General features: G+C 41.0%; 1 protein-coding gene across 1 annotated transcript in view; it reads right to left on the bottom strand.

Moving 5' to 3' along the window:
- ammecr1 (AMMECR nuclear protein 1) overlaps positions 1 to 15,179 on the bottom strand; it is a 26,665-nt gene extending 11,486 nt beyond the window's left edge. The window contains exons 1-2 of the mRNA XM_046867606.1: positions 14,549 to 15,179; positions 5,170 to 5,280 (exon numbers count right to left, since the gene is read on the bottom strand). Coding sequence (XP_046723562.1) covers positions 5,170 to 5,280; positions 14,549 to 15,084 — 647 coding nt within the window. The 5' untranslated portion in view covers positions 15,085 to 15,179. The remainder of the gene's footprint in view (positions 1 to 5,169; positions 5,281 to 14,548) is intronic.
- Between the last annotated feature and the right edge of the window lie 1,443 nt (positions 15,180 to 16,622).

The raw sequence follows: 16,622 nt of genomic DNA on the forward strand, positions 1-16,622 counted from the left end.
GGCATCATCTCACCGTTAAACAACCTGGTTAAAAACTCCACTGCATCTCTCCTAAACATTTCCATGCTTCTACCGGTATGTCATCTGATCCAATTGACTCTTAATCGCTGCTCTCACTTCCTCCTTACTAATCCTATCCACTTCCTGCTTCACCATCTCCACACCATCCAACCTTCTCTCACTCTCATTTTCCTCGTTCATCAGCTGCTCAAAATAACCCGGGCCTCGACCGATACGGTATGAAATTCTGGTTTGTGATCATGTTTTACGCTGGATGTCCTTCCTAACGCAACCCTCCCCATTTATCCGGGCTTGGGACCGGCACTAAGAGTGCACTGACTTGTGCAACCCTAATGGCTGGGTTGAAATAAATATGAATATATTAATGAATAAATATTACTATATAATTAATAAATGATAATTAATAAATAGCACTCTCCGTGCAGCGTGCGGTCTCACATGTAAACACAGACAGCAAGCGATTCGCGTCTGAACGTATTGGTTTGGATTTTTGCCATCAACTATCGGTGCAGATTAATCGACAAATCCGAATAATTGGTCAACCTCCAGTCATGACCATCTTCGATAATGAAAAATGTAGCTGCTGTAAGTTCAGGAGGAGGCGGAGCTTTGTGTCCATGCCTTTATAATCACCAGATTGCTACGGTACCATTAATAAAAGTACAGAACTCTGATATTCAATCTCAAATTTCAGAGAGCTACAGGACAGTTCTGATCCTTCATCCTGACAGAAACTAACAAGGAACCTTCTCCTGTTACAGTTCCACTACACAAGAGCTTTGATGAGGCGTGCAGGCAGATATATACACACACAATCACCTATATAAACCTCTGACATAACATTATAGAGAAATCTCCGTCCTGTACAGCCGAGTTCACAGGAATTTCCAGGTTCGGATCCAGAAATTCCAAAAGGTTATGATTTCTTCTCGTAAACCTTTGACACCGCAAACAGAACAAAATGTTCACATCCTGGCTGAAACACAAACTGAACTCTGCTAAAGCCCAAATCTGTGACAATTTACAGGAATTCTGACGCTGACTGGAACAGGAAATGGGAAAATGAAACGATTTTTACAGATCTGTTCAGAATTTATTCTGCCTCGAGAATCATAAATCTGGACAATCTGCTCCTCATGTATACAGATGTTGCACATACTGGCAGGGAAAAGCTTTGATGCCCCCTTTTTTGAATTAACATTTAAAAAAAGAAGTTAAAGATTTCCTTTGATTAGTAAATAAATCAGGAATTTGACATTTGAGAAAAGATCTTTGTTAATAAAACATTGAGCAGAAACACGTTCCATCAGAACTGCAGCACTTCCACCATTTCCACATCAACAAATGTGTCACTGGCCAAACCTGGTCCATATTCACTATATATAATCTCCTCCCTCTGTATTTCTCTTCTCTTTTCACTTTTTCCCTCAGAAGTAATTAAGCTGATTAAAGTTTGAGGTCGGCTCTTGGCGTCTCTCACGCTGCAGCTCGGCCATAAAACACCGGCAGAGACGATGAGGAGAAGCTGAAGGATGCCAAAATGTGAATGTTTCTGACTTTCAAATATGAACTCAGTCACCCCCACACCCGCACCAAACTCAGCTTTACTTTACACCTACACCCCCAGTCAGTACTGGATTGTGATTGGCTGGAAGGTCGGGTATGAATGCTGGATTGTGATTGGCTGGAAGTTCAGTTTTGTATAGTAAACGGAACAAAAAAAAGGCGTGAACTCTAACATCTTCATTATTAGTAGAGATGAACAAACAGATTATAAACACAGTAAAGATTTTTTAGATTTGGACAAAACTTTCACAAATACATCTTTAATCAACATATAGGGAAAACTAATCCCATCCGAACAAGGCTGGAGGATTCATCAGATATGATCTGATTCCTGGACACTCCTTTTTTTTTTTTTTAAACTAAACTGCAAAAACAACCTGGATACGAATAAATATTTTCATGAGAATAGAATCACTACTGAATCAGAGTTGGGGAAAAACATCTAGAGAATTTTTACAAGGATTTTGTAATAGCTGGCTGAACCTCGCACTGGTTAAATCCTGGACAGGAGAACGAGCTGAAGTGAAAACAAGACAGAGACCAAATTCTTCCTAATTTGAGAAAAAAAAAAACTGTTTTGGAGTCGTATGTTGGAATGAGAAGCACAGATCCAGAAGAAATAATGAAAAAGTACAAATTAAAAGCGAAAGATTCCAGTGGGTTCATTGTGTCCTGTAATGGAATCACTCCAGCAACACATCCAGCGAATAAAAAGGTTGTGTGAGCAACTTATAGCCAATGAAATCCAGCTGTCAGTCTAAGCAGATGTCCGAGTGTGTGAAAACATGCGAGTGTGTTTGAGAGAGTGTGCGAATGCAAGTGTGAGCGAGAGCACGTTCAAATGCACGTGAGAGCGTGTCACTAATCCTCTAATCATTTAGAGCACTTTCCCGTCACCTGACTGGCAGTAGGACCCAGGGGAGACGGCATGATGTCGTCCGAGTGCAGAGCTACAGATTGCAGCAAAATAAATAAAACCATTTAAATAATTCAAATCAGAAACGTTTCCCGAATCCATTATCATCTTCATCCTCATCCTCATCAGTGACCCGCTTTTATGTTCACTTTGTACAGAGTGAGATGGCAAATTAATCCCACAGGGGAGCCTGAGCACACAGCATGGAGAAGAAACAAGGACCTCCTCCTTCTGCCACCCATACCATCTAACCTCCCTTCCCCCACCATTCCTCCCTGCTCCCTCTTCCCCACAATCCCTCCCTCTTTCCCCTCAGCCATCTTACTGATCCTTCTTCCCTCTCCCCCACCCTTTCGTTCCCCTCCCCACTACTCCATTCTTCTCCAAAGCTCCCTCTTCCTCTTCCCCACTTCAGCATCCTTCTTCCCCTCCCCTCCCCTCTTTCCTGTCTCCTCCCCACCTTTCTTCCTCGCCCCTTTCTCCTCCTCCCCCTTTTCCTCCCTCCTCACCACAAGTGTGCAATACTTTATTCACATTCGCAAACTTTTAGCGTCAGCGTTTATTAGCATATAATCTGTATCCTAGCAACACAGCCATGTACGCTGCCTTTGATGTCATTTTCCTTATTCCTCGTTGTTTTCCATGTACAGCGAGGCGTCACAGCACCGCCACACAACTGAGCTTTTTATACTTTCCTTAAATAATCAGCAGCATCAGATTTGAAGACCAGTGACCTTGGATCATTCAAACGTTGAAAACTTGTTCTAAATTTGAAGCACGACTCAATATGATTCTCCTGAACCTAACAGTCATGTCAGAGGTGATCATTTCTGTGCCTCGGACATCGGGGTGTAACACCACCAGGCACGTCGACTGATTTATCAACGTTAAGAGGAGAAGAAGATCTACAGCCGAATTTCCTTCTGCTCTCACTGCAGACCCTCACCACTGAACTACTGAATTACTTCCTGCATGAACACACCACTCAGCACCAAAACATCTCTCACACACACACACACACACACACACACACTCACACAGCTCCACTTTAAATCACAGGTCAGTTCAGCAGCAGGGTCACGGTCAGAGCAGGAGAGAGAGAGAGACAGAGAGATTATGCTCAGCACTCTTTCCTGATTCTGAAATTCGCTCAAAACGTGTTGAACTAAAAAAAATAAATAAATAAAAAATAAAAATCATCAAGAAACAACTTCATCAAGCGAATCTGAACATTTGAAAACATTTTATATGCTGAAAGAAAAGGAAGGAAGAGTAAAAAGAATAATAAGTAGACAAAAAAAGGAGGCTGGAAGAAAGGAAAAGAGGAAGGAAGGACGATAGGTAGAAGAAAAGTAGTAAAAAAAAAAAGGAAGGGAGAGGGAGGTAGAGGGGGAGCAAACTAGGGCTGCAACAACTAATCGATTATTATTGATAATAAAATGATTTGTCAAATGAATGGCGTTATTGATTAGCTGGGCTGAGAACACACACCCGCTTGTGAAATGGCGGAGAGTATGTGTGGAAGTACCACAGTGACGCACATGAAAAGAAAACACACTGGTGTGAGGGATGAAGGTGGAACATCAGCACGATGAGTAAAAACTCTCTAATCCTCATCACGTGTAAATGTTGCAGTTTAATGAAGTGTTATTGTGTAAACTGTGTGTAACGTCAGTAAAGTCGCACGGGATCTGTTCTGACATGACTCGCGAGCGTCAGGTCACGTGATCAGTTCGCTCGTGACATCGTGATGATTCAATTAAACCGCTGTGAACAAACACAATCTAAAATCTGCAGCAGCAAACGATCACGTTTATACTCACGTGTGTTTTCAGCAAATGTTTTTTCCTTTTATTAAATTAGGTTTGTTTACTTGCTGCGTTTCTTTTATATCATTCGTCTACAACAGTAACGGATCTGTTTTCAAACGCGACTTACTGCGACTTTACTACGTTCAAATGCTTGTTTTTAATGTTTGTTCATCATCATCCGATTCATTAATGATCTAAATAATCGTTGGTTGCAGCCCTGGTGCAGAGGTGAGGTCTCTGATAAAAAAAAATAAATAAAGAAAAAGACAGAACAGAATTCACTGGTGGAGACGCAGAGTTTAGAAACATCAGGTACATCAAACATCTGGAATGATAAAAAAAATTGTGTGGGTGTGAGAGCGAGGAGGAAACATCATAATCGTCTGCACACACAGGTCGTGTTCGGTGGTCAGAGCGGACAGTGTGAACGTTTGATTCTCCTCAGAGCCGTGTGAAGATTAAAGCCTGCTGCAGTGTGAACCTTCAGACCAGCACAAAGAGAAACACAGTCCAGACGTCATATAAATCTCAAAACACTGACATCTCTACAGAGGAGATACGGCTGTGTGAATACAGATGTGCATGCCTGTGTATGCATAGATGTACAAGTGTGTGTGTGTGTGTGTGTGTGTGTGTGTGTGTGTGTGTGTGTGTGTATACTGCACTAAAAACTAATATATTAGAGTAAGCTTATTATCCGTCATTACACCTGCACCTTCTCTCTTTTCAGTAATAAGTAACATTTTGAATGCTGTGTAAATGTGTGTGTGCAGTGTAAGAGAAATAAAACACACCTCAGTTAAATAATAATAATAAAAATAATAAAAAATAATAATAATAAAAGGAAGTGTGTACCTGGTAAGGGTGTACTCCCTGAGTCCTGAGTGCAGGTTCATGGCAGAAAATGTACCTATACAACCTCTCAACCGCTTGTCCCGGCCGATTTTCCAAGTGACAAACAGTGGGCTATGGAGGAGAACAGAGACAAAAACAATTAACTTATAACAAACACACACACACACACACACACACACACACACACACACACACACAGTGTAAAAATAAACCAGATGCTACAATAAATGTTTGCTCCAGCATCAGTCTCTGCCTCTCCCCCCTCCCTCCCTCCCTCTTTACTCTTTCCATAGAGCACTGAAACTGGAGACTCCTTCCCCAAACTTAAACATCTCTGAAAGGGGAGAAGGAAGGAAAAAAAAAAAAAAAAAAAAAAAAAAAAAATCACATTAATAGCACACTTTTATAAAAAAAATTTATGTAAGTCTTTAAAAAATTTGGGGTGTGTGTGTGTGTGTGTGTGTGTGTGTAAATGGGCTGTTGCAATAGAAATGATGACTCATCAGAACAAACACTGACATAAATAGACAATAAAAGACCCGTGTGAAAGAGCTGCTCTGGCAGGTTAGAAATGATTTGACTACGTTTTTATTACTGATGATTCGGCATTACGAAAAAACACTATATAAATATAAAAAATAAATAAATAAAAAGGCGCGAGTGGCGTTCGGTCCCCCCGCGTGTTACGGAGATGTGGATACAGCTGACTACATGAGTTTTAAGCATGAACGATCAAACAGAGCAGAAATCTGTTTCAGTAGCAGGGACAGGCCTGACTGAGGAGAACAGTGTGTCCTTACCAAGGAGAGACACACACACACACACACACACACACACACACACACACAAAATACCTGAGCAGACCAAAAGACTTTCTCTTCTGACTTTAGTCACATTTCTGCCACTGCAGGTGTGAAGAGAGTAAAGGGGTTCATACCCACTAGTGTGGTCAGGAGCTGCTTACTAGTCAGAGACGATCACGAAGGGTTTAAAGGCTCAAAGCAGATTCTCATCACCACCAGTAACATTATTTGTAGGAAGTTTAGATGTGTTCCTTTGCTCTTTTTTTTTATTTAATTTAAATTTCTATAAAATTACACCACTAATAAAGAGCTGGATGATAGATTTGAAGGCAGGTGAGATGTTGCATCAGTTAATTTAACAACTACAATTAAACAAAGAAAATTATGCAACTGTCAATTTTCAATCTGTCAATCATTTGAAGTTTTTATATTGATTAGATCATTTAGTGTTTTACTGTATACATCAACAGTTCCAATATTCACACACAGATCAGTAATGGTAATGCTGAGATCTGACATCCTCCACAACTCGATGTTCCTACTGAAGCGTGTCTCAGCTTCACTCAGGTAGATTAGTCATGTAGAGATAAAAAAAAAAATGTAAAACATCTATGCTCTTTTAAAGATCAGAAAACAACAGCGCTCCATTCGGATGTCTGATCTGAGCAGATCGGACAGAAAGCAAGCACGTGTTATTAGTAGCTTCTGTCTTCACTCTCGTCCTGAAAAAAATCAAACACTGGCGGAGCAAAATACAAGAAAAGATGTAATGTTACAGCGTGAATTTCAAAGGAATTTAACACAAATTTCGTCTAGCCGACAGACGTCTGAGTATCCTGCGATCTTTACACCGGGATGCGGAACAGACCAAGCGCAAGAAATGATTAAAAACACAAACTGGAGGCAGTCTGATTTCGTTTATTGCACAGCCAATAGGGTAGCGATACACTAAGCCCCGCCCATTCTAAGTAAAGCCTAATACGGAGGATGGCGGTTATACCCAGATGTATTGATGAACATGACGGGAAATTGTGCTGTGATTAGAGGTCAGTCGATTAATCAGTGCCAATAGTTGATCACTGGAACTATCCGCTATCTGCAAAAATCTATACTGATTGTGGACCGGAAGCTGGAAAAACTATCAGAGAGTGGCCTCTAGAAGCACATAATGATCCAGATTTACTGGAAGGAAAAAAACATGGTTCTGTACTGAGATGATTAGAGATAAACTCCAGCAGCTGTGCAGTGACCGACGCTGACTCAGAGCACTCGGAATTTTATCAGGCTTTTGCTTTGACCTCTAAATCCCAGAACAGAGGAACACATCACATGGATCAAGAGATTAACAGGCACGATCACGCTCATCTCTCATCTGTAAATCCGAGAGATGACACACAACGTCCAGGGAAAAATAAAAACCCTGTTTATTGACATGTCTCATGGAGAATCACTTCTGGGAATCATCCTGGTGAATTTGGGTTTCAGATTTTTTTCCACTCTCTAATTTAGCTTTCAAACCAGGATCAGGGATTGGCAGATGAGGAATGACATCATCGCTTAGATGATATAAAATAGAGATGGTTAAAGACTTAGCAACTGGTGCATGGCTTTCACACAACACCCGCCCTTCACGCTAACTTTACGCTAGAGCTGAAATAAAGAACTACAGCAGGGGGCAGATGTTTCTCTGATAAACCCCACAGATATGGAACAACCTTCAGGACTCAGACACAGTCTCAGTGTTCAAGTCGAGGCTGAAAACATTTATTTAGTGGAGTCGTTAATCTGTAGATGTTTCTGAGGTAAAGGAGCAGATCTGGAGGGATCATGGATATGGAGTGTTTGGTGAACTGGGATATTTGGATGCTGTCGTCTCCTCACTCTCACACATTCATTCAGGTTTGTTGATGGTGGTGTGGTGGGTCGTCTCTTATCCCAGAGATCCTCATGTCTGTACCAGGTACCAGTGACCACTGTTCCTGCTCCACTCCTCGGATCCACTCACTTCGTCCTGGTCTGCCTCTGGATGATGTTCTCTTTGACTGAAGGCCACTCTGTGCAGCTGGAGATGTTTCTCATCAACGCCTTGGGTGTTTCCATGAAACTCCAGAGTAAGTACAGGAGCTTTGAGGATGGATTTGGACTGTAGTTAATATCAACAGTCTGCTACACTGACTCAGGACTACAGTTTGCTCTGATCTCCATCACTGCACCTCAACATCGTTTATCTCTAATAAATGGACATTCGGTGGAACCCAGATGAGGATAAGGTTCTCTTGAGTCTGGTTACTCTCAAGGTTTCTTCCTTCTGCATCTCAGGGGGTTTCCTTCACCACAGTCTCCACCAACTTGTTCATCAGGGACAAACTTACACTTATAAAGAACATCATTTTTATCACCACATTATCAGTGTAAAGCTGCTCTGTTCATTGTTTAAAGCTCAACACAAATAAACATGAATTGATTTGATAACACACTCAATCTCAGAAAGAAACTTGGTGTGATGTCTAAAGGATCGAGAAGAAAAACAGATCCATGGCTGTTGAAGCTCCAGCTCTTCGCTTGGAGCTCGTAGATTATAAATAGAGCACTAATTCAAGAAATCCCTCTGCATCTAAACCAAGACGTGATCAAATGACCTGCTCTCGGCCAATGGCTCTGCACATCCTGTCTCCTGTTTAAGGAGTGTGTGTGTGTGTGTGTGTGTGTGTGTGTGTGTGTGTGTGTGTGTCTGTCTACGATCTGAAATTCGTGCCTAAAGACTCGTACGAACGACCGCCTTCCCTCAGATTCACTTCCAGTTCACACTCATGCGGAAGAACAGAGAAACTCGGAAACACACGTTCTAAAGGTTTCACATTTCACCACATTCCAAAAGTTCATCTGGCTGACCTGAGAACTTCTATCACGTGTTCACAGACACGTGACCAAAGATCAATACTATCATGGTGAAAATCCAAGATGGAGGCAGGAGGCGAATCATAACGGATCGTTTTATACAACAGAGGGCGGAGTGTGACGTCATATCTGTATCTGCAGCAGGTTTCTGAAGAACCTGTGCTTTTAGTGCAAATCTGCAGAAACGTGTGCGTATCCAGCTCGATAAGCGGAAGTGTGTGTTTTCGTGGTTAGATGTGTGAGAACAGGGGTGATGTAAACACCCTGAATCGCTGACTGAAGCACTTTGTTTTCTTTCACTTCAGAACAATAAAACAGCTTCATGACTGCAGACTCCATCATCTCCTCTTCATCTGGGGTTCAATCAGAGCCATGAAAGTGTCCTATACGGAGAGCGTTTCGACACGCAGACAGACTGATCACAGCTCGGAGAAATAAAAAATTATTATAAATCATCCGAATATCCAATCTAGGGTTAAAGCGATACAACAAGAAATATCATATTGCGATACTCTGATGGAACATGATATCCGTAACGATGTACACTCACTTTAAGATCAAAAGAAAATTAAATTTTAATATTCAAAATATAAACCGTAACATCGTTTGTGTGTATATAATGTTTACACCAAAATATATTCAAGATAAAAATCACCTTCATAAAAACCCAAACTGCCGCATTATACCTTCCTAAACGATCAATTAAACCATTTATAAATACAATTACAAATAAATAAATAAATAAAGGCCCTGAATGACTAAACTTTTTTTTTTTTTTTTTATGTACTGTGTAAATCCAGTCAATTTATTCTATAAAAATAAACTATTTTCTACCACTGTGAACAGTTTGTTTACAAAAACAAACATTTTTCGCATCTGAAGCAGCAGTTCATCACCGAATAAATCATCAAGTGTTTATTGGCAACGAAAGAAGGATACGACTGATTAAAAAGCCAGAAGGGTTTTTTTAAGATTTAATATATAAAAGTATTTTTTTTTTTTTTTTTTTTACAATTATGTAGAACGTCTTTAAAGACCCCAGAAGGTGTTCCAGCATGACGATGCCCCTGTGCACAAAGCCAGCAGCATGAAGATCTGCTTTACATGAGGATGGATGATGTGGAAGATCTCCTGCTATAGAGCTCTAAACCTCCTCAACTTCTCACCTACATCAGTACCAGACTTTACTGATGCCCTTGTGTCTGAATGAGTCTCCACAGACTGCAGTGGAACATCTCCCCAGAAGAGTGGAGCTCATTAGAACAGCAAGTGTGGATTAATGTGGACTGATTAATGTAGCTTACTAATGCAATCCTACACACACACACACACACACACACACACACACACACACACACACACACACACACACACACAGAGTGACAGTGTGTAAAATAAACAAACTGGCGTTTGTGTGTGAAACAGCTGGGATTCGCTCACACATTTATTAAATAATTAAAAATATATAAATAATGATTCATGTCGCATCTCAAAAAGGAAAAAGAAAAAAAGAACAGTTTAATGACTTCATGATTTAAAAAAAACTACAACTTCTGAGGAAATCCCAGTCTACAGAAGTTGTTCAGAGTCTAGGCTCCGCCCACACCTGTTTATTACCTGTATAAATATTTATTAATGAACGAGCAGCTCCGCGTTACCAATTTAATATCACGTGAAAAAGAAAAAACATGGTGTACAGCGCCGGTGCATTTATCGTCCTCCCACGTGAACAAAACGTTTATTGTTCCTATGCAGTGCTCGTTACGTTTGTAAAAGGTCACGAGTTTCATTTTTAATGTTGGTCATTAAATTCATAAATATATAAAAAAGTAAAGAAACAAGCAAAAAAAAAAACGAGGAAAAAAGTTAATTAAATAAAACTAAAATAATTAATATCTTTTTAATAAGATATATAATATAATAGCAAAGTATCAAAATAAACAAGCATAAACAAGCAAATTTAGATTATAAATACAAGAGAATTTAAAATTAAGTAAATAAATAAATAACTAAATTGTAAAAACTTTTTTAAAAGTTAAATAAATTAACAAATAAATAATTGCTCTAATTAATTACAAGAGTTTAAACAGAAAATTTTAATTATTTAAAACATAAAACTGAGAAAATCAGAAATAAAATCAAAATCGTTTGAAATGAAATTTCTGTAATTGGATTTGGTTTTGCGTGATGAACGTGACAGGATGGAGTTTATCACGATGATCAGCTCGTATCTGAGTAACTGAACTGATGTGCAGAAGATTTCATGTCTAATTTCACATAACTTTTTTTAAGCAACAAATGAGAAATGAAATTAAATATATAGAAAAGTTCAGTTTCAAAAAGCTTTTAAAAGTAACACTTTGTATCTCTCATTAAAGGTCAATGTGTTACATGTGTACAGCTGTTCAGTCAAACATCTGTATTAGGTACAATAAATGAGTTTTCACCGAACTGAAAGGTTTTCACTTATTTCTCTCTTAATATTATCAAATCATAAATGAGCGGAACTGCAGCCACTTTTTACTGTAATGCAGCATTTACTTGAACATGTTTGTTTTTTTGGCCGTTGACAGGAAAAAGGCGGTCCGTCTCTAAAAAAGAAGAGACGATACAACGACTAAAACACCTGTAATATCAGTGACCTCAAATCAGAGACATGAACCTGCTCCTGTTTTTTCCCAACCCCCCCCCCTTTTTTTTGCCTCCACTTATCTATAAAACATGACCAGAGATGCCCAGATTAGTGCTAAAGTTAACGTCCCCATGGAGACTTTCTTACAGGCTTTTTTAAAGTGTTGACTGACCAAACAAATAACAGAAAAAAAATACTAAATTCGCCACATATTAAAACACACTTTTCCCCCCCTCCATGCCAAAAATGGCATTTTTAAGCAAGACAATTGAAACAAATCTGTGGCGTAAAATGGTTTATTCTGCAATTGAGGAGTTGTGGTTTTGTATGAGGAAGCCTGGTGTGTCAGAGAAGTATGTGAGGGTGGTGCAGGACATGTATAAGGACAGTGTGACAGCAGTGAAGTGTGCAGTAGGAACAACAGACTGGTTTGAGGTGGAGGTGGAACTGCATCAAGGATCGACTCTGAGCCCTTTCCTGTTTGCAGTAGTGATGGACAAGTTGAAGGGCGAGGTCAGACAGGAGTCTCCATGGACTATGATGTTTGTGGATTAGTGATTAGAGATAGAAGAGTATCTGCAGAAGTGAAAGGGAAAGTTTATAGGACTGTGGTGAGACCTGAGATGTTGTGTGGAGACAGGAGGTAGAGCTGGAGGTAGCAGAGCTGAAGATGTTGAGATGTTCATTGGGATTGACGACAATTGACAGGATTAGAGACAAGTTTATTAGTGGGACGGGACATGGGGTATACAAGTAGGAGAATGCTGAGGATGGAGCCACCAGGAAGGAGGAAAAGAGGAAGACCAAGGAGGAGGTTTATGGATGTGGTGAGGGAAGACATGCAGGTAGTTGGTGTGAAAGAGGCAGATGTAGAGGACAGGGGGGTATGGAGACGGATGATCCGCTGTGAAGACCCCTAATGGGAAAAGCCGAAAGAAGAAGAACAAATAATACACTACGTGTCTGTTTCCATGGTAACAATAGCGTTGTCATGGAGACTTGTGCACCAGACGCTTTGTGGAAAGACTCGTAATACGCGCGTGACGTGACCGTTAATAGCAGCGACCCCCAACCATTTTTTGCAACATGTGTGTTTTCCACACAAGACGATTTTTCCACCGACTGGGGATTGTGGGTAACGTAAATATCATATGATTAATAATATAATCCAATTATTACCTTTACATTACAATTATTACATATATAATGAAACACAACTCAACTCAGTATAATGCACAGTGGAAGCTTCATTTATTGACTAAGACTGAAACTGACACAGGAGGAAATTATCTTGTTTTTTATAAAAATACCCGGCAGACCACAAACGTCAATTAAAAAGGAAATACAATAAATCAATTCACGTATCAGTACCAAATGATCCAGGACCCAGTACCAAACGGTCCACAATCAGGTAAAAAAGAATCTGCAGTCTTGTACCAAATGATCCACGGTTTAATATCTAGTTATCCACAAGCTGGTACCAAATGATCTGCAGCAAAGTATCAAAAATAGTCCACACCCTGGTACCAGCTTGTGGCCCTGTGGTTGGGGACACCTTATTAACAGCACGAACAGCAGCATGAATAAAGTTGTTGTGGTATACAAAATGTCATGATAACATTATTTTATATTATAATAATAATTGTACTTTCCCAGATTGTGGGTTCCGTATAAACACTTTGGCTATAATGAAGCATTTTTTCTGAACAAAGTTTTGATTGAATATAATTACAACCCAGGCTGGAAGCAGGTGATCTGATGCTAAAACCAACATATCGTCAATAACCGTGATTGTGGTATCGTACGAACGATTGAGAAACGATACGATATTTTACACCAAAATGCCCTGACTTACGATATTCAGCATAAAACAGAACAAAAGTCTCTCTTTTTTTAAAAGAGAACTAAAAAAAGGCAGATTAAATAGTGATTACATGCGAAAAAGAAAGAAAGAAAGAAAGAAAGAAAGAAAGAAAGAAAGAAAGAAAGAAAGAAAGAAAGAAAGAAAGAAAGGCTAAGCTAATAATTCGGGTCAAAGCAAGTTCACGCTAAAACATGGACTACATTAAATATGTTTTGTTGGGGTTTTTTTTAATTGTTGTTAATTTTAACATTTAAGTCAATAAACAGTAAATTTCCAGCCTGAAATCTCGACTTTAAACATCATCTTTCTTTTATTAAAAAACTCCAAACCCCCTCAACAACTCGGGCTTTGTTAGCGGCTTAGCACACGGATGCTAACTAGCCGAACTAGCCGAGCTAGCAGAACTAGCCGAGTGGCTAAATCATGACTTCCGTTTAATAATAATAAAAAAAAAGATCAATAAACGATACAAACATGTAATAAAGGCAATAAATGTGAGTTAAATTGTTAATATATCCACCAAAACCCCTTAATTGCATTTATTTCGCGAAACCTTAATGTTAAAAAAAATCCAACTAGCAGTAATTAAAAAAGGGTTGAACATAAAAAAAAATTGATTTAGAAATTAAATTCGAAATAATTCAGTGCCCCTATTATTTATTTAATTCACAATTAAATCTATTAAAAGATAAAATAATAAACAATATATAAATCAGTTAGTAAATCAATAGAAAGCGCTCGGTTCAAGATAATAAACAGATTAAACATTTATATTTATAATACAAAACAAATATGCGGTAATAAATTTGTACAAATTAAATGAGTTAAATCAGAAGAGTTCGTGTTTAAAAGTGATTAAAGATCTAAATAAATGAGTGTAGTGGTGTTAATAAGGAAAAGACTCGCATGTAGAGGAGAGAAGAAAGAAAGAAAAGAACCGTGTGTGTGTGTGTGTGTGTGTGAGAGAGAGAGAAGTAGAGTAGTGTTTATTTTACACACACACACACACACACACAGTAAAAGTTTATCCTGATGTTGGATTATAAAGTAAACCCGAGTGTGTGTGAGGAGGAGGAAGATTATTAGTTGTGGGATTTGAAGAGGAAAAAAAAAGAACAAAAAGGAGAAATTGAATGAAATGGCCATCAACATTATAAATAAATATTATAAAGATTTTCTTACTAGGGGTCGTTTGTAAACCTGGGTGTTCGGGGAGGCTGGTATCCGTAAAGATGGCAATAAAGCACGTCGAAACAGAAGCAACACATCTCCGCCGAGACCACCATCTTCCGGCCCGAGCCCGAGCCCGGACTGAGGTTCGGGGAGAGGCCGGTGTTGGAGTTGTAGCCTCCCGTAGTCGGCGACAGAGCGGTGTTTGTGTTGTTGCTGCATCCGCTGCTGCCACCACCACCGCCGCTGCTGCTCCCGCTACCACCTCCAATATTATTACAACTACTACCACCACCACCGCCGCTACAGCTCCCGCTGCCCCCCGGACCCCCGAGGCCGTTCACTCGGCTCACACTGCCGGCCACCACCGTCGACGTCGAAGACCCAATCCCCAAGTCCGATCCGCAGTGCCCGGTCCCGGCTGCCCCACCGCCCGCCCCGCCGGGACCCCCTGCTCCTGGGGATCCCGACAACTTCTGCTTCTTCACCCCGCAGCAGCCGGCCGCCATCTTCGAACAATCTGCACCGACACACCGCTTCCGACCCATCGCCGTCACGGCGGGAAGGGCGGGGCCAAACGCCGACCACGCGTAGAAGTCCCACTGCGTCACGACGTACGACGCACGACGCTCCACCTTCACCGTTTTTTTTCCCTTTTTTTTATTACGAGTTATTGATTGATTAATTAATTGATCGATCGATCGATTGATTAATTGATTTTCTTCCTTTTTCCTCCTTCCTCTCCTTCTATATATATATATATATATATATATATATTTAATATATATATATATATATATATATATATATATATATATATATATATATATATATATATTTGTTTTTCTCCCTCCGGGTCGTACTCGACCACTCTTCTTACGTAAAACAAAAAAAAATAAAAAATTAGGGAGGGGTGAGGGAGGGAAAGGATTTCCGACTGACACTGCAATGTCACCCGGTGTGTGTTAAAGATAGAAAGAATCCCAGCGAGCGAATAAGGAGGAGGAGGAGAAAACACACGGGAACGGAGAGAACGTAGGATACGCTAGGGCCTTACGCAGAGTTCGCAGAAGGGCCGCTCCAGCTGTGTCCCGACGATCCGATCCGCTCAGTCGGATACATGAGGAGGAGGAGGAGGAAGGGGTGGGTGATGGGGTGTGTGTGGGGTGGGGGGGAGTCGTCGCCGGGTTGGGTTTGTTTAATACCTCCTTCGGATGCCAGGTTCATCAGTTCATCATTTTTTCTATCAATTCATCAGGCCCAGACGCGTCCCGTTCAAAGAATCTGTTATAATAAGTATAAAAAGATAAGACGTGCGCGCGCAAGGCGGATGCTGGAGCACCGCAGACAGACACCGAACCGCAGTGCACCGTCTACGCGCTGTGTGCGGGAATCCGGGGGCTCGAACACGCAGGTTCCATACGACTCCCCTCCTGTCTGTCTGTCTGTCTGTCACCGCCCGAGACCAGACCCAGACCGAACAGACAGGAACCGCGTCCTGTCAGTTGTTTAGTCGCTGCCGGTTCCGATCAGAAACAGACGAGTCAGCTGAGCTCGAGGCGCGAGGACCGAGAAGCGACGCAGTTGCAGTTTCTCTCTCTCTCTCTCTCTCTCTCTCTCTCTCTCTCTCGGCGTCACACAATCCTCCGAGTCATCTCTCAGCTCGTCAGTGACCCGACCCGGTTCTGGTCCCGCTCCTCCGTTTTGTTTCCACCCACCTCGCAGCTCAAACCGAGCTCAGAAGTTTTCCCCCGGTGAGCCGGATCTCTGTCCCCCTTCTATCAGGACGCATTTTCCCCTCCAATGTGCACGACATGGACACAAACCAAGCCGCCCATTACCCGCGGTCCAGTCCCGGGCTGTGCTCAGTATTCCATACAAAAACAGCTGCGGGTTTCTGCTGTTGTGTTGTTGTGTTGTATTTTGGAGGATCCAGGTTTCCTTGTGTAAATCCTGCAGCACACTCAGCACTACAGCGCTGCTGCTCCCACCGCCATCCAGCGCGCAGTTTACGGCCGATCCGTACGCAGCCTGCGCAGGATCTCAGCCGCGGCTACGGGGGAAGAAGAGCGCGGGCGGGGCTCTG

The sequence above is a fragment of the Silurus meridionalis genome, chromosome 15 (assembly GCF_014805685.1).
Source record: "Silurus meridionalis isolate SWU-2019-XX chromosome 15, ASM1480568v1, whole genome shotgun sequence".
Taxonomy (NCBI): domain Eukaryota; kingdom Metazoa; phylum Chordata; class Actinopteri; order Siluriformes; family Siluridae; genus Silurus; species Silurus meridionalis.